This window comes from Globicephala melas, chromosome 10, assembly GCF_963455315.2.
Source record: "Globicephala melas chromosome 10, mGloMel1.2, whole genome shotgun sequence".
In the NCBI taxonomy this organism is placed as follows: Eukaryota; Metazoa; Chordata; class Mammalia; order Artiodactyla; family Delphinidae; genus Globicephala; species Globicephala melas.
In genome coordinates this window covers 17018661-17038053 of record NC_083323.1, presented here as the reverse complement: position 1 = coordinate 17038053, position 19393 = coordinate 17018661, and the positions used below count along the sequence as shown (strand labels likewise).

The following is a 19393-nucleotide window of genomic DNA, read 5'->3' as shown; positions in this document are numbered from 1 at the left end:
TCAGTACTGCATGGTATTCAGAACTGATTTATGCTAAAGCATGAACCTTGAAAACGTACTAATTGAAGGAAACTGGATATAAAAGGTCACATATTATATGATTCCATTTTTTGAAATGTCTAAAATAGGCAAAGACAGAAACTAGATTAGTGGTTGCCAGTGCTGGGGGGAGGGTGGAATGGGGAGTGACTGCTAAAGTTTCTTTTTGGGGTGATGAAAATGTTCTGGAATGAGATAATAGGTTTCACAATCTTATAACTATGCCAAAACTATGGAATTGTGCACTTTTAAAAGGTGAATTGTATGATGTAATTGAATTATATCTCAATTTTTTAAAATTCCCACAATGAAAAAAAAGGAGGGGGTACTATACTCTTTAAAAATGTCAACGTTATAAAATATAAAGAACATACATATATTCATACAGACAGATGGACAGAATAAAAGATAAAGTAAATGGAGTAAAATGTTAACATTTGGTGAACATGGGTACAGAGTATACAGGGTTTTTTGTACTATTTTATTTTTGCAACTATTCTATAAGTTTAAAATTATCTCCAAATAAAATTTTTTAACATTAAAAAAAAAGAATGGGAAAACCATGGTAAAATCAAAATATCTAAAATGATTTACTGCAAATGTATTCAATTTCCTGCAAATCTAACATGCCCACTCCCACCAAATTAAATCGTATGTTTAATTGTATAGGACCCTCTTACCTTTTCCCTGGCTAAATTCTAATCCAATAGTTAGGTGGAAATTACAAATATACAAAGAGAAAGGTGCTAAAATATTCCTCTTTTTAGGATATATTGGTGTTTTATAGATAATTAAAGAATTACTTTTAGAAAACCACTGATGACACAATCAGTGAGGGAAACTGGTTGATTAAAAGCCAACCATGAACTTCTGCATTAATATCAAAACCTAAAAGTGTCTGCCTTCTAAATTAAATGACCCTTTTTAATACATTTAAATGACCCTAGTCAAAATAATATTTTGTATTAATTTCTGGGGATATCATCTTGTGTAATGTGGTAGGATGAATAATGGTCCTCAAAGACATCCACATCCTAATCTCCAGAACCAGGGAATGTTACCTTATATGGCAAAAAGGGGCTTTGCAGATGTGATTAAGTCAAAGATTTTGAAATAGGGAGATTATCCTGGATTATTTGAGTAAGCCCTAAAGTAATCACAGGTGTGTACTTATAGGCAGGAAGTAGACTACAGAAGACAAAATAATGTGACCACAGAAGCAGAGATCAGTAATGTGGCTGCAAGCCAAGGAATGCTAGCGGCTACCAGAAAATGAAACAAGTTAAGGAACGATTCCCCCTGAAACCTCCAGAAGGAACAAGCCCTGCTGACACCTTCATTTTAGCCCTGAATAACAAACTCATTTTGGACTTTGACCTCCAGAACTGTACGAAAATTAATTACTGTTGTTTTAAGCCACAAGGCTGTGGTAATTTGTTACAGCAGCAGTGGAAACGAATACAAGACTATAGATAAAACTGTAGAATTTTAAGCCTAATTAATGTCTGTGTACCTCGGTACTGATTCCATGATACAGGTAAACTACAGAAAGGTAAGGATTAACACGGCTAGAGTGGTTCAAACTGCTATGATTCCACTTAACTGCGAAACATAACTGCCATCTTTTTGATTCATGGCTTTCACATTTATCTAGATTGTTGGTGGCATTTTGTAACTGCTGTTACATAATTTCATTAATAGCATTCATTATTTTCACCCTAAATTCTTCTGAAATATGTAGCTGCTATGAGTGACATTTTTATATATTAGCTGTTTGTGTGCAAACAAGAAAGCAATGGGCATGGAAAGTTGTAAACACTTTTTAAAATGCCCTTTATAATAACCATCAGAATTTCCTCACTAGACTGACCTTCTAGGAATCACTCTAAACTGAGATCATACGGTGCTACAGAACTCTGTAGAAGAGTGACATGCACGATAATTTTACATTCTACTTACATCACCACATCAAGGCAGTGATACTCTAGAATGTTTTGTAAATATCCCTGTTAGTCTCCACAGGACCCAAGTAACAATCTGAGGCGGACTGTTATTGCTCTTAGAGCTTATTGCTCCTTAGGCCATCTTTTTAAAGTTAACCTTGAGGAATGAGAAATGAATCAACATTCTGCTTCTCAGATCTTGCCTAAAGAGAGAAAAGCTGATAATTTTTCAAATCAGTATATATCATGTACATACAAGAATTACATAGCCATGTAGTTATAAAAAATTGAAAAAGAGTCTTTAAAATCCTCTTAAAATTATGCATACAAGAAAAAGAAAAGGCAACAATCATTGTGTACAGGTATTTCAGTTACTGGCCCAACGTTAGATCCTTATAATAGTTTTGAAAATAACTACATGTTTAAAGATTACCATATGGATGAATAAATGTCTTTATACTTTCTCTACAAGTCATACCTAAGCATATCATAATCTAGAGCTTAGATTACTCTCTAAACTGACTTTCTATTTCCTCTTCTATTTTCTTTTTTTTTTGATATGGACCATTTTTTTCTTTAAAGTCTTTATTGAATTTGTTAGAATATTGCTTCTGCTTTATGTTTTGGTTTTTTGGCTGTGAGTCATGTGGGATCTTAGCTCCCCAACCAGAGATTGAACCTGTGTCCCCTGCATTGGAAGTTGAAGTCTTAACCACTGGACTACCAAGGAAGTCCTTCCTCTTCTATTTTCATTTGAAATAGATTTTTTCTAGCCACATGTTGCCATTTTTATTTTTTTATGGTGATACTAATGTCTAAATACTTTCTGCTAAGGCAGTATACTCTATTTTCCTAATACTATGTCCTCATTGAAAGGATCATTTTTTTCATTACAATTTATTATGTTATTGGACAGGTACTGTGGCAAAGTCATTTAGAGGGATAACTCTCCTTCATTTTCCATACATATACCACTTCCTAAATAATTTCTATTCACATTAATTGGATAGCTTTCAAAAGGAATAAAACATTTGGTGAAGTGCTATTTATTTAACATCCACTATGTATATGGCACTATGGAGTCAACAAAACAAATAAATAAAATAAAGACACAGTTTTGTCCTCAAGAGGCTTATACCATCATAAGGGAAGATACTACATTTACTTAAAAAGCTATAATGACTGGCCAAATATAAAGAATGACTTAAGAGAAGTGTCAATAAAGTGCTATAGGAATTCAGAGGAGAAAAAATTACCTAAGATTAGGGAAATATATGAATTTAGTTTTGAAAAATGAGGATTCTGACTGGCCTTCATGGAGGAGGGGAATGACATAAGAAAGAAAAGACAAAAATCACAGGTGGCGTATGAGAATCAGTAAATGGCTGAGTTTGGCTGGAGTACAAGAAAGGCAAGAGGTACAAGAAAGGGAGGAGCAGGCAGGAGCTTGAGAAGGAAGACTCCAGGAGGCCTGAACACCAAGTTAAAACTTTAACCTTGTTCACTAAGCAATAAAGACTTCCTCTCAGGGTGACTACAAAAATAAAGTCAGTAACCGTAAACAAAGCTTTGTTTCTTTTTGTCCTTTTTTGGAGAACTGGAGAGGTGAGAAGGGGGGAATTCCATATTTACTTCAGATATCAGAAATCAGCACGTTTTATCAGGAGTGAAAGAAAGGTAGCACACTGAATGAATGTAGAGTGAGCTTGTACCGAAGCTAACAGAACGCCAGCGGAGCTGTTCAGTCATTTCTGAATATCCAAAGCTCTACGTGAGGAGTTAAGTGAGACTTTTCTCAATGTCCAATTCTTTGAGAGCCACATAATTCATGGCCTCTATTTATAACCAAAGTGTATGGCTGCCATGAAATCCTCTTTTTATCTCTAAAGACAGCTAAGTATTTCCAATATAGTTCAGGAATTGAACACTGACTCCAAGAGCTAGGCATCCCACTCAGCAGGATGAATGGGATCTTGGAATTTAAATATGCCCATGCCTAATCTCTGTGTTCAAAATACCTCCAATAAGAGGCTTCCAACTGCTGGTCCTATGAGGCCCCCTAGTGCTCAAAATGCAAACACTTTATTGTAGAAATCCAAAACTGGCACTTCAGAAACACCTTTAAATTAACTGAGGAATCAATCAGTAGCCCATTAAAAAATATAATTTTAGGGAAACAAATGATACAGACGAAATGTAAAAGACCCTGTTTTAATTAATTCATCTTGAATTACTGTGAGTCAACTTTCAGAAGACAAGTAAAGGCCTAGAAAAGGCTAAGCAATATTTAAAAATAAAATTATTTCACAAAATTATGGTCTCATTACATTTCACTTTTCAAATTTCCTGATCTAGTTAAACTACTGATATATCATCTGTAACACTCAAAATATTGAAAGCTTTAGAGAATAACACATTATGTTAAGTCTTTTATAAGTTTATCACTTGTGTAATTTTTAAAAATAAATTCCTCAGAAGTTGATTTATCTTATGGAATATCGTAATAGTCTGTATCATTATAACAATTGTCATATTTATTATGGTAACATTCTTCAATGGCTTCAACTTGTGGAGACATCCTGGTATTTGGCAGGCAGCTGACATCATGGTAATTTAAGTACCCAAGTCTGCAAATAATACACTTTTCTTTTTTATGGGAACAAGATCTTACATTTGGGCCATTGATCATTTACTGTCTTCCACCTTACTTCAACTAGACACATCTTATCTTCTATATGAGAATTTTCCTTTAACATACATATCAAGTCTTAATGAGTATTGTTTTTATGTCATTAAATAATTTATGGTAATTTTATATACTACATGAAACTTCTCTTGATATCTCCAAAAGTAGTAGAAAATGACTGCCTTTGACAGGTTAAAGCCCTCTCTTTAGTTCAAAAACATTTATCTGAGACTCTTACTTCTACAAACCAAATATACTTTAGATTTATTCTAAAGTATACCATAAATCTGTCTAGAATCCATGAAAATATATGAGGATATGTGATTAAATGTTTGCTTCTGGCTTGGCTTATAAACTCTCTCTCTCTTTCTCTCTGTCTCTCTCGCTCTTTTTTTTTTTTTTTGTATTACTGTGGGTTTCTGTTTTCTTTTAATTTTTTAAAAATTTGGCATCAAAAAAGATGAAACTACAACCAACTTTTAGCACTAAACCTATGCTCACAAATCATATACATCTACATTGACAATAGCCACACAGTATAAATTTGCATTAAAACAATCCATTACATTCTATAAATACCCTATTACTATTATCAGGAATCACATATATAAGATGACTCCAAATTCACACAGCACTCAGGCTCATTTTCATGGTGATTTTTGGTTGTTAGTATTAATTGCCACGTTGGTTTCTGAAAGGTGGAAAAATCACTAAATTTCAAACTCCACCATAACCTTATGTTTTGAGATAACAGTGCAACACACATATCAGAATCCTGTGGGTTGACCCATCAGTGGCTACACATTCAGAGGAAAGGGCAGAATTCATAGACTATGACAGATCTGTGTTCAACCTTCCTACCACCAGTGGGTAACACACATAACCTTTATGATCCTCAGTTTTCTCATCTGAAATTAGAAATGATAATCTTTATCTTTTGAGTTTTAAACTCTTTAAGAAGAGAAAAATATGTGAGAACCACAACACATAGTAGGTGTACAACAAGTAACAGTTATTGTTCTAATCAGCCTCAACTACAGTTCTAACACAGATGAAGGCCACCACGGAGTCATGACATTGCTGCAACAATATTTATTTAAAGAGACTTTGAATAATGCATTATAGTTAATTTCAAGTCAACTTACCGAGACAGTAGTACAAACCCTGACTTATCCAAGCTAATATGGCAAGAGTTATAAGGTCGCCAAAACTAGCAGCAATGGGTGTAGCAACATTATCGGGATTTATCCCAGTCTTCTTTGAACCAACGATAACCCCAACCATTATAATTCCTAGAAAAAAATAAAGCTCATTACTTTTTCTGCTATAATTTAAAGAAAATCAATCCCCCGAAATATTGAAATACATAGGCTAGACAAAGAGTGTATCACTTCCGGTTAGACTGCTTAGATAAGCTGACTAAAGCAAACAAAACATTTTACTTGAACGCTTTGGCAAAATGTCTTTCAACAAATTCCAAGTGGGGATCACAAAAGATCTGAGAAGTTCAATGCTGCATTTAGAGACCTGAAGAGCTACTGTAAAATAACATTAAAGTTCCAAATTTAGTAACATGCATGTCTTAGATGTAATGTATTCATGTGTATCAAAGTCAAAGATTTTATTTTAACCCTCAAATAAAGTATGAAAATGTCAAAGAAAGGTGAGTCATACTTAAGGACTTCCCTGGTGGCACAGCGGTTAAGAATCCACCTGCCAACGCAGGAGACACGGGTGTAAGCCCTGGTCTGGGAAGATCCCACATGCCGCGGAGCAATGAAGCCCATGCACCACAACTACTGAGCCTGAGAGCAACAACTACTGAAGCTCGCGCACCTAGAGCCCATGCTCCGCATCAAGAGAAGCCACCGCAATGAGAAGCCTGCGCACAACAACGAAGACCCAATGTAGCCAAAAATAAATAAATTTAAAATAAATAAATAGGTGAGTCATATTTATACACATAGCAATTGGGAAGAAGGCCAACAAAACCAGATTTGTTTACATAGTGGTAGCCAGAAATGCTTGCTTCATTTTATTATTAAAAAGTGTTGAAGTATTAAGAAGAGGGAAGTAATTAAATTTTGAACACTGAAGGCCAGAATACAAGAAGCAGTCTTTGTAAAGGATATTCTTTAAACCCCAAGTTTCTGTCTATGAACCTATAACAACAGAAGATGAAAATGTGACTGTGTACTTATACTTTTAAATCCTTATATTCTTTTTTTTTTTTAATTTATTTATTTATGGCTGTGTTGGGTCTTCATTTCTGTGCGAGGGCTTTCTCCTGTTGTGGCAAGCGGGGGCCACTCTTCATCGCGGTGCGCGCGCGTCTCATTATCGCAGCCTCTCTTGTTGCGGAGCACAGGCTCCAGACACGCAGGCTCAGTAGTTGTGGCTCACGGGCCTAATTGCTCCGCGGCATGTGGGATCCTCCCAGACCGGGCTCGAACCCGTGTCCCCTGCATTGGCAGGCAGACTTTCAACCACTGCGCCACCAGGGAAGCCCTCCTTATATTCTTGAATACAGAAATGGGAGAAAAATGATAGCATTACAGCCATACCCGATTATATAGATTTTCTCATGCCAACACATTTAAGAGGATGCAGGGCAGAGAATATTTAAGATTAGTTCATTTATGTGCTAACCATAAATCAATATGGAAGCCTAAATATGGCTATAGACAAAAACCAGAATCTCACTGCATTTTTAGACTGAAAATGACTCTAAATGATTTTATTCTAACATACTCACTTTATAGATAATAAAACTGAGGTCCTAGGAGTAGGTTTAAATTCTTGCATAAGGTCACATAGCTTGTAAGTAACTGTTTTTTCTAATACCCCGTAAAGCCAAATTATTGAAAGTAGAATTTTTGTTCAACATCTCACGTCTTATATTCTGTAGGCTTTTTCAATCTATGGACTTACCTTTCCCATAATATCATTGTAAACAGAAAAAAACAATAGCAGGAAAAAAACTTAAACATATTATACAATAATCAGTCAAGATGTGATCATATAAATTTTTTTTCAAAATCAGTACATTTAAAGATCAATGTGGAAAGTTCTCCTATGAAAGAATTCTGTCTATAACTTTTCAGCGGAAAACAAATATTTTGCCATCATGGACCAGTGGAAAGAGCTGGGAGGCAGGAAATGGGTTTTAATTATGATTTTTCTGTGAACAAGCTGATGAAATTGGACAAGTCACCTTACCTAAGTCAGTTTTCTCACCTACAAAAGGTGGTCAATAGTATCTGCTCTACACATATAAAGGTCAGATTATCATAAAATTAGAACACACATTATTTAAAGTAAGAAGGCTAACAAATATATTTTAAAAATCTGAATTTTTATGGTTTTAAAAATCACAGGCAATACAAATACTTGTTAGTCTGAAAAGTTTTAAACAATTTTTTCTAAATGAAACAATATTAGAGAGAAAACAGAAGCAAATGAGCCTAAAGAAACAGAGTGCTAATGCTTTAACACTTTTTTTTTTTTTACCAGAAATTAGTTTCCCAATAGCATAACTTCACTATGCTTTCACCAGTGTTAACACCATTCAATTCTAGTAATTCTATTATAAAGACAAGAAACTACCCCTGGTACAATTTAAGTACTAAAATAAAACGCTTGAAAATATTTTGGTAGTCAGGTCTTAATTTTAATAAGAGTTTCTAAATTACCAGAACCTAGCCGAAAAAGTTAGCTTTGTTGTATGATCACCTGACAGTAGAGTGTTCCATTTTTAACCTTGCTGGTGATCTAAAATGAGAAGATGGCAATTATAAAATAAAAATTACCAAGTCTTTATGATTACTGTTCCATAATAAGCTAGTTCTCTAGTGTAAAGTTGATATTAATAAATCAATATAAAGAATGATATCCCAACTAAAAAAATTATAATGTAGTTAAACGTTAAAACCTTCTGGCTCTTTAACATTCTATAGCCAACAATATGCTGTGTTAAGCATATGGTTATACTTGTATTGCCACAGAAACAGTAAAGGAATTTTTTTGAAATCTGAAACTTTAAAAAATTTCAAGAGGGACTGCTTTTTTTAAAAAAAAATATTTATTTATTTATTTTTGGCTGTGTTGGGTCTTCGTTGCTGCACGCGGGCTTTCTCTAGTTGCCGTGAGTGGGGCTACTCTTCGTTGTGGTGCATGGGCTTCTCATTGCGGTGGCTTCTCTTGTTGCGGAGCATGGGCTCTAGGCACACAGTCTTCAGTAGCTGTGGCGCGCGGGCTCTAGAGCGCAGGCTCAGTAGTTGTGGCGCACAGGCTTAGTTGCTCCGCAGCATGTGGGATGTTCCTGGACCAGGGCTCGAACCAGTGTCCCCCGCATTGGCAGGTGGATTCTTAACCACTGCACCACCAGGGAAACCCAGAGGGACTGCTTTTAAAACTCAGAATTCCTGGAATACTTGTTACTCAAATGACAAGCTGGTAAATCCTCTGCACGATTTCCAGACAGGAGATTCTCAATTAATTTAAATTACAGAAACAAATGAATATCTAGACTATTTTCCTGATCTTGTCTGGGAGCTGCACCAGGGGACCTAAAGCTGGGACACAACCTCAGAAAGCTTGCCCTATACTAAGGATTACATATAATATATATAAATATATCTGAAATAATCTATTTAAAAAGTTTGTAGATAACTTTTCTCTGTTTTTTATAATGAACAAGTACCATTTAAATAAAAATAGTTAACATGGAAAATAAATAATTAGAAAGTAAAATATTATAGAGTAGACATTTATAAATTTACTTACCCTGCAGAAGAGATGCAATGAAGGCAGTTGCTACACTGCTAGAGCACAAAAGTATGGAATGATCAAGATAGTATTTTCCCTCTGGAATCCAGCCCAATATAATTGCTGCCACAGCTGCTAGAAAGCCAACTACTGTTGCTTGAACCTTAAAAAAGTTTTAATAAAATCCAACAGAATTATTCATTTTGAAAATGCATTTTTTATTTTATGATGTAAATATGCATACAAGGAGTCAGAAGAAAGTATTATATATGGTCATTGAGCTGCCTTACCTTTTGAAGAAGCTACTGTATTTTATTTTACTATTCCCTAAGGTGATGGGTTCTCAAAGTGCCCTGATCTGGCAGCAGTAGGTATGGAATGGGATCTAGGAATCTATTTTTAACAAGCACCCTAAGTGACTTTGATGGTGTAACCCACAGATCACCTAAAAAAATACCAACCTGAAGACTGAAAAGTACCCAATCCACGTAACTGAAGTCTGACTCTAGACACAGTATTAGCAAAAGATTGGATTCTACAATCAAATGATAAGAGTTTGATTCCTAGCTATACCACTTAATCTTGTGGCAAGCTATTTAAATTTATTAATCCAACAAGCATTAATTTAGGATCTACTATGTACAAGGTGCTATGCTTAGTGCTGGGCTACAACAGTGGTCAAAATAGATTTATTTCCTGCCCTCACAGGGCTCTTGGTCAATGGGAGGGACAGACATTAAAAAATAACCTCACAAATAGTCACAATTGTGATTAGTGCTATAGAAACCTTAGCTCCTAATCTGAAAAATGATAATGATCATATCGAACATGAAAGGGTTATTTTGATATTTAAATGAATTACATAAATATATAAAGTACTTCCCACAGTGGTGGCACAAAGCAACCCTCAGGAAAAAAAAAAAAAGGCAACTACTTTTAGAATTCTATTAGTCGAATGCCAGAACTAAAAGAAACCCTGAAGGAATCTCCAGTTCACTGATTCTTAACTGTGTTTGTGTCATAGACTCCTTTGACAATTTGGCAAAAATTTTGTAGATTCTTCCCTCCACGAAAACACAGATGCATTCAATATTTTGAGTAGAACTTCTGGGTGCTTAGACTCTCTGAAGCCAATCCATGTACTGGAACCCAGGGCTCCAGGTGAAAAACCCAAGTAGTCTGATCTTGTCATAGAGCAAATTAATGGAAAAGCCTGGGCCAGCAAGTCCAGATATCCTAGATTCCAGCCCCACATCTTTCATTACAGCAGATTCAGAGCTGAGAGTCAAGCTGTAAGCACCATTATGGTTGTACCAGTTGCTAAGATACTTCAGCATTCTCTTACTCGTTAGTAAATAATATGGTATGTAAAAGAAATAAAATTAATTAATAATTTAAATTCTAGCACTGTGATTCCAAGGTTTTTCTTAGAAATAAAATATAGTGCTTTACTTCTTGGAAATGAAATACAGAGCTAGGGAGCCTATGTAAGACTTACAGCATATGCGCGCGCGCGCGCGCGCACACACACACACACACACACACACACACACACACACACACCCCTGAGATAAATAAGTCCTATTCTGTAAACCTGCAAAGGAAATGCCCAGTTGTACGCAAGAGAAGAGCAGAGTCTGGGTTAAGGAGTAGCTGGGGAAGTTAACAGGAGCCATAAATACATGTGAGCGCAAGGCACATCCCTCCTGGTGAGGTAATGATTCTTCAGTGGGATTGGGAACTTTGCTTTATTTGACAATTTATGGACAGTTTGAGGTGGCCACTGTGTACAATTGTGAAGAAATCTGTGACAGATCGTCTGCTTGGGATCCTATTTAATAGTCAGAAGAACACACCCCAGCTAATGCCAGCATAAGCCTCCTCTGTCCTTTCCATCACTCCCCACCTCTACCCTCCATAACTAGCCTCTAGTCGAAGGAACACTGCTAACCCATCCCATGCCCCTCCCCCACGCCATCTACTCCCTCACGAGCTTTAGCGGATAAAGCTTCAGAGATAGCACAACCACCACCCCCCACCTGACCTTGTTTTCTTCTCCCCTCTGCTTCTGTCCACAGGTAACTGGGCTCCAACCAGTTGCTGCCTCACTGGCTGGCACCGACTATGTCCTGATGGGCCTGTGTGGGGTTCCCTGTTTCTCATGCATCCTTGGTGGAGTGAGACAAAGACACAGACTTCAGGCTGTGGCAACTAGGATCAGTGAATCCCCGGCCATCACTGGCTCCCATCCTGACCAACAGTTGTGGGGAGAGAGGATGACAAGGGAAGGGTGGAGACTAAGAGTGAAAGGAAAAATTAAAAGCAGAGATGGAAAATTAATAGAATAATTTGATGAATAATTTATAGTATAATTCATATAACTTAGTAAGAGTTTAGGGTATTTAAAGAAAAAAATGGAATATATTTTCAAATTTTAATTTATATATTAATTTATAGTTGTCTACTGGTTGTTAGATATTTTGGTTATTACTCCAGCATAGATTCCTACAGTTTTGAGTTGAAAAGGATCATGCATGTCTCTAGTGCAATACTGTGGAAAAGAAGAGGAAAATTAAGCACAGAAAGGTTACGTTAACAAAGGTTATATAGCTAGTTAATGTTAGAGCTGAGATTAGATACCAGATTTTCTTATTTCTAACCCTGTGATCTTAGAAGTAGTTGCACAGATATTTTTTTAAAGCCTATATTCCAAAATTTCCTTTATTTCTTTGTCTTTGAACATTACATGAAATAAATTGTTTGCCACATGTTCTCAACATTATGTCCTAGTTGAACTAACATTAAAATTAGTGAGCATTTCCTAAGCTTGCACTTGCCAAAGAGGTGCTAGGGGGCTGCAGTCTTGTGTCTTGGGTATAGGAGAGGGTAGTGGGAGAGAAAGAGATATTCCCCTGAGATTAGAAAGAACTGTAGGTAATCTATATATAATTCATGTATATGTAATTGACAATTTAATGTGCTCATTTATATTAACACTGATAACATTAACAAATTAAGGAAAATTCAGCTTAAACAAACATCTTACCATAATATATTTAAAAAGCTGAGTTTAATTAAATAGAGGATTTACTTTTAAAAAAATCAAAGTAGAAAAACAGCACCTAAGCCATGAAGTGCTAAATATTTATTTGTACAGATATTAACTCAAATTCTGGCTCTATTATATACTTATGGTAGAAGAGATTTCATATATTTATTCTATATTTTGCGTGTCATACATTTTTCATATTTAGAAGAATCTGATCAGTTTCTAGGAAAAGAAAACTTTCAGAAGCCATGGGTATCCATTTATTCTATCACTGGTTCATAGTACCCAATTATTATTTTAGGTCCCCTGAAACAATTAAATGGTAGACTTAAGAGCACTAACATTTATTCCATTCTTACAGGTAAAGCTCAAGATCTGTAAACAAATGTATGTATCACTTACCTGTTTTAAAGCCAAGTTGCCAATTATTAAGTTCCACTTTTCAATGGGTGAATCCATCTTCCCAATATTTACCTGTTAAGATGGACAGTTTCATGTATCACTGAATAATCCACATGCTCTGTACTCTGTTTAAACAGCACATGACGTCTTAAAGCCAAAAATAATCCTTTCGTATACTCGATGAGCTCACATTGCACGTTAAATATAATTTTAAATTCCCTACAAGTCTTGCATCTCACACGCAGCTTGCCTGGGACATTTAGAAAAAAAATTTTTTTAACTTAATTACTAGCTCATAAGAACTAGTGGGCCAGTTAGTACTATCTACCTGCCCTCTGATGTTATTTTACAACTAACATCAAGTGTCATACTAACATGCCAAATTTTGTCTACTGAGGCCTAACATAAATAATTACATAATTTTTAGCTGCTAGCGTTTAATTCCACATCATGAAACTTATGTAATTTCAAGAATTATTGACAAAAAAAAACCCAGATACAAATAAATCATTCATATGTACATAATTTATATTTGAGTCATGACTAAAATTGTTATCAATAAAAAATTCATTCAGTTCACATGTGAATTTTGATAATGTACTTCACTATTAAAATGTATACATCTGTTGGCTAAATCAAAGAAGAGCCTCCAAAAAATAATATTATTATTCACATATTCAATTGCTCTGTAAGCTAAATCATACTTCTCAACCACTTAGGATTCAAAAAAGGTATATCCCAAACTGATAAGTTTTTCTAATGCAGACATTTGGAAAGCAATAATCATTAAAAATATACTAAGCCAGGTTTCAATTACTCATTATATGGTTGTTCACTGAAGACAGATGAATGGGTAAAGTGGGAGATATATAAGGGTAATTATTTATGGGTAGTTAACCATGGACAAACTAGAGTTTAGTTCACTGGCTTCAAACCAACAGGTTAAGTGCTACATCAGCACTTCCTGTATCAATCTGGAAAACATTCTATTCTCTAACTTCACTCTCGACTGTAGTCTCAAAGTATCAAGCAAATGCACATATTAAGATTTCTCAGTGTTTCAGAATAATTATTCCTGCTGTCTTTACTTGTATTATTTCCTTCCTAAGCCTGAAAGTCTAAATTATTGATAAAATTTGTGTCTGCAGCTCTAGCAACCTGAGTCTCTGCTCTAGTGAACAAGGTACAAGCAATGTTTAAAGAGTGAACCTATCTCGGGTTTAGTGTTCAAGAAATAGATATGAGAGAAATTACTTTTTTTATAACTTTTAGAAAGATGTCTGTAGGTATAGGAAGCAATCAAAATGATTCTGTGAAAAAGTACAAGATGTCAAGACTCCATGACTGCTTGATGATCAATGGAGACACGCATTCATCATGGTCTAGGAAAAGATTAAGAAAGGTGAAGATGACAGAATGAATGAGCACCATGAATTAGGTAAGCAGCTGTGCCAGATTCACTTGCTATCATCACTACCAGTGATGCCTGCAGTGACATGCCTCAAAATCCCCTTCTCTAGAGCTTCAGCTTACAGTCTGCCAGTGAGAAGAACTTGCCTAAGATTTGAAAGGCAGAAGTGAAGGAGAGGCCATTATTTTTGGAAGGTCTCATTGGTCAGATACAGTAGCATCCAGATCTCTTCACTACAACGCACCCATGGCTTTCTTCCCCTACTCCAGTGCTTCAGGTTGTTTCTCTGATCCTCCTACTTCAACTTCTCCCACATTTGTGTAAGCCCAGATTGGTCTATTAAACTCCTTATTACCACAATACATAACATGGCTCTGTTTTCCTGACCAAACCCAACTGACAGAGCAACTTCACACTATTCAGTTAATTGTATTATAAATGATGATGGTCACAATCTCTAAGTCCCTTCCAGTCTAGGAGTCTCTGAACCTGTAATCCTTTTAGTGTAAGATAAATAATAAATAGCAAGTTGATGTATGATGTGAAATAAAATATATTTCATATTTATGAAATATAATTTATGATGTGAAATTTAAAAAGTAGAATATATTCACAAACAATAACTTTTTACAAAGAAAAGACTTTTAGAAGAATTTAAAAAAAAATAAAACTAGAGAAATGTTGACCCATTTCCATAGTTAGGAAAAACAGTTATGGTATGGGCATTAGGGTGGGGTATGGCAAGACACAGAAAATTGACCCTAGTTGCCTCCAACTTGTAAAAACTGCACCAAGACGCGGGCTAACCCACCCTACTGTCCAGAGCCTAGGATTAATGTGAACTGTCTATATTTTTTCAAAGTAGCAAGGGAGAAGCATGAATGTTCTATCTAAAGGCCTTTGCTGGATCTTTTTTTTTTTTGCAGTACGCGGGCCTCTCACTGTTGTGGTCTCTCCCGTTGCAGAGCACAGGCTCCGGACGCACAGGCTCAGCGGCCATGGCTCACGGGCCCAGCCGCTCCGCGGCATGTGGGATCCTCCCGGACCAGGGCACGAACCCGTGTCCCCTGCATCGGCAGGCGGACTCTCAACCACTGCGCCACCAGGGAAGCACTGTTGGATCTATTTTTATTAGATTAGTTGACCTGATGGTGCTCAGCTAGAGAAACTAAGAACTTGGAAGGTGATAAAGCACATTAGGGCAAGATCTGATAAAGACTTCTGTGCAATCCAGATTTATTTAAATTACACCTATCTTAAAGTATCAGAAACCAGGCCACTATTTCTGCAGATATACTAACTAGTCTTTTAGGAAAGAGTAGAGCTGAGATAGCGAACAGCCTGAAGATGTGCTCTGTTTGGCCAACACAGCGGTTTTAACTTTCTGAATCTGAATGCCTTTAGGTGGAGTCTGCAGTCTCTACTTTTTATAATCCCTACACCCTTCCCCTCCATAAATGTGTATGTTATTTGTCTGACCCTCAAGTATATGAGTTACGGGTAGGACCCAAGATTTACTGGGGCTAAAGATAAAAGTGGGTTGAGATGACTTTGAAATATAAATACAAATAGTGTTATTATAATTGTTATATACACACAAATATAGTTACACATATACAAATATAGTTACTAAAACTGATACTAGAAAATGTACATTTAATATGTAAATACTTGAAACAAGGGCACTGAAAGTCTCCACTGAAGTATTAGTCTTTATTTTTAAATTTTTAAAAACATCTTTATTGGAGTATAATTGTTTTACAATGTTGCATTAGTTTCTGCTGTATAACAAAGTGAATCAGCTATACATGTACATATATCCCCATATCTCTTGCCTCTTGCGCCTCCCTCCCACCCTCCCTATCCCACCCCTCTAGGTGGTCACAAAGCACCTGAACTGACCCCCCTGTGCTATGCGGCTGCTTCCCACTAGCTATCTGTTTTACATTTGGTAGTGTATATATGTCAATGCTATTCTCTCGCTTCATCCCAGCTTACCCTTCCCCCTCCCCATGTCCTCAAGTCCATTCTCTACGTCTGAGCTCAAAAAATAGGTATATTAAAAAAAAAACTATTGTTATTTCTGGGTGATGAGTCTATGGATGATTTTTATTTTCTTCTTTGTTCTTTAGAGAATTTTTCAAATTTTCATCACTGAAAAAATAGTACTGGTATAATGAGAAATTTTATTTAAAAACATTAATTGGTGAATTAAAACACTGGCAACTAGAAAAAGAAATAATCTCAGCTTTTTGTCTAAATGTAGGTCCTACAACATAAATAACATTAAAATTCAAAGAGTATTAAGGGGCTTCCCTGGTGGAGCAGTGGTTGAGAGTCCGCCTGCCGATGCAGGGGACACGGGTTCGTGCCCCGGTCCGGGAAGATCCCACATGTCGCGGAGCGGCTGGGCCCGTGAGCCATGGCCACTGAGCCTGCGCGTCCGGAGCCTGTGCTCCGCAACGGGAGAGGCCACAACAGTGAGAGGCCCATGTACCACAAAAAAAAAAAAAAAAAAAAAGAGTATTAAGATGAAAATCATAATGTAAACTAAGACCACTCTAAAAATATAAGGAACTGGAGAGTAGCTAAAAAATGGCCTATATCCAGTAAGACACTAAACATTTGGAAGAGAATAACAGGAAGAATAAAAAAAAGTGGAAGGAGTAGAAGGAAAACAAAGAAATGGGAAGAAAGTGGGGAAAGGCTTTTAGGAAAAAAATGTTTCCCTTTAGAGAAGTGAGCATAAAATGCATATAATCCTTGAGTGTCAGCCACTGGTTATTGGTACGTTTTCCCCAGAGGCTGTAAAATCTGCTCTTCTGAAGTTTTAAGGTTGATTTAAGGTTGACTCTCATCTGTCTAGAAGGACACACTGGCAGTCTTGCACAAAGTATGAAGATTTGACTAAATGACCTCTCTTATGAAGACCACAAATCAAATTTAGAAATATGCAAACAGTCCTGTAAAATATTAGTGTTAGTGAAAATGGTACTTCTTGGGTAGTTATGATGTTAAACTTTATTACATAAAATAAATAAGCATAAAGTCCTTTAAAAATATCAGTTAAAATGATAGAAGAAAATACCATAAATGTGGAATCTAGAAGTAGTAAGGAACTACTCAGCTTAAAAAGCCTAAAATCTCTAAATACTATTCCCCACTAAAAGCAGGCTCCTTAGAGAAATGGCTGGTTCCAGGGCTGGGACAGGGAAGTATAAGATGAGCCTGGAATATCTTATGCCAGAAAGTAACAAAGTACTCAAAACATAATAAGGGCATGTCAAAACAACACAGGAACCAGTTTGAAAGGGCTTCCCCCTAGCCAAATCTGAGACAATCTGGGCATCAAAATGAGTAACAGCAGTAATGGATTATGACTCATTGAATAAAATAAGAGTCTATTGAGTCCATACTGAGAGTGGGTGGATGGATGCATGGATGGATAGATAGATAGATAGATAGGTAGATAGACAGATAGAGGTAAGGGAGAGGAGGGAGAGAGAGAGGGAGGGAGGAAGAGAGGGAGATAAGAAAGACAGGGAGATCTTTTCCTTAGTAGAATGCTAAGTAAAAAATGTAGAAGGAATAACAGTTAGAAAATGACAATTCAGCAGCCTTCAATGTAAAAATGGATTCAGACAAAAATCATTAATATATGCTAAGATAATTGGCTAAAGTTTGTTAAGTAACAGGACATGTCTGCAGTCTCAAAGTGCCTTCCTACAGGTTATTTAGTAATATATCAAGAGGTAAAATGTAACTTTATAATGGAGAAACCTGGCAAACACTGTTATTCAAATAATGAATGAGAAAAATTATGATACTATTTATATGAAATCCTAAACTAGTGATTGAAAGGGCAGTGATTACCTGAGACCAGAGGGATTACCTGGCAGTGGGATTAACAGCAAAGGAGCATAAGGGAACTTTTTGGGGTGAGGGAAATATTCTATATCTTGTTTGTGGTGATAGTTACACATTTAATATATTTGTCAAAACTCATCAAACTGTACGCTTAATATGGGCATATATTATTACATGTAAATTATACTTCAATAAAGTTTAATTTTAAAAAGATAATTTCATTCAGCAGTAATTGCTTTTATGCTTTTAAAAAATAACATTTATATTCCCACTACCTGGTTTTGTCAAATAATAAAATTTTACCATATTTAGTATACCAATATATCACATACATGTTTAACATCATTATATTGTCAGATATCCAAGGTTTTATTTATATTTATTCAATTTTTTCCTCTGAATTTTTCATATTGAATAATTTCTATTGATCTATCTTCAAGTTCATGAATTCTTTCTTCTGCTATCACCAATCTGATACATTCACTTATTAAGACACGTTTGTTTAATTCTTTGAACATTTTTTCCCTTTAGTTATTTGAACATATTTCTACTAGTTGTTTTGGAAGATTTTGTTAAGTCCAACATCCAGGCCCAATTTGAGTCACTTTCCATTGACTGAATATGAATCACACTTTTGTGTTTCTTTCCACATCTAGTGATTTCAGTAGAAAACTAGACAGTGTAATAATATGTTATAATAACTCTGGATAATGCTATGTTCTTCTGAGGATAACTGGATTTTCCTTCTAATAGTCAGTTAATTTGCCTAGACTCAAACTACAAACTGTTGTCTCTTCCACAATGTGGAGCAGCTCATATCTCTGCTTGGTTCCTTCAGCTACCAACTTTTAGTCCAGCCTTTTGGGGATCTCCCCTGCACCTGTGTAGTTTAATGGTCAGCCAAAGATTTGGAGAGAATTAATACTCAGATTTTGGGGCTCATCCTCTCTGCAGTTCTCTGCTGCTGGGATTTCCCCATAAATTTCCACCTGCTCTGTCACCTCCAAGCTCTGTTATCTGATAATTCAAGCCAACAAAACTTCAATTTTCTGCCACTATAGCTGGGCATAGTAATAGAAGGCACTTAGTCAAAAATGCAAAAACTCGTAAGTTTTAGCCAGTGTGTTTGTCTTTCAAGTATGGGACCCTCTCACATCTCTGCCTACTTTTCTTCTTCTTCCTTTTTTTCATTTGCCAGACTCCCTGACCTTTGCCACCTCAAGCTGGTA

General features: G+C 36.0%; 1 protein-coding gene across 2 annotated transcripts in view; it reads right to left on the bottom strand.

Moving 5' to 3' along the window:
- The window catches only part of SLC41A2 (solute carrier family 41 member 2), a 132282-nt gene that overhangs the window by 60206 nt on the left and 52683 nt on the right, over nucleotides 1-19393 (bottom strand). For both annotated transcript variants that reach the window (XM_030856194.2, XM_060306268.1), the window contains exons 4-6: nucleotides 12887-12958; nucleotides 9454-9598; nucleotides 5814-5960 (exon numbers count right to left, since the gene is read on the bottom strand). In XM_030856194.2, coding sequence (XP_030712054.2) covers nucleotides 5814-5960; nucleotides 9454-9598; nucleotides 12887-12958 — 364 coding nt within the window. The remainder of the gene's footprint in view (nucleotides 1-5813; nucleotides 5961-9453; nucleotides 9599-12886; nucleotides 12959-19393) is intronic.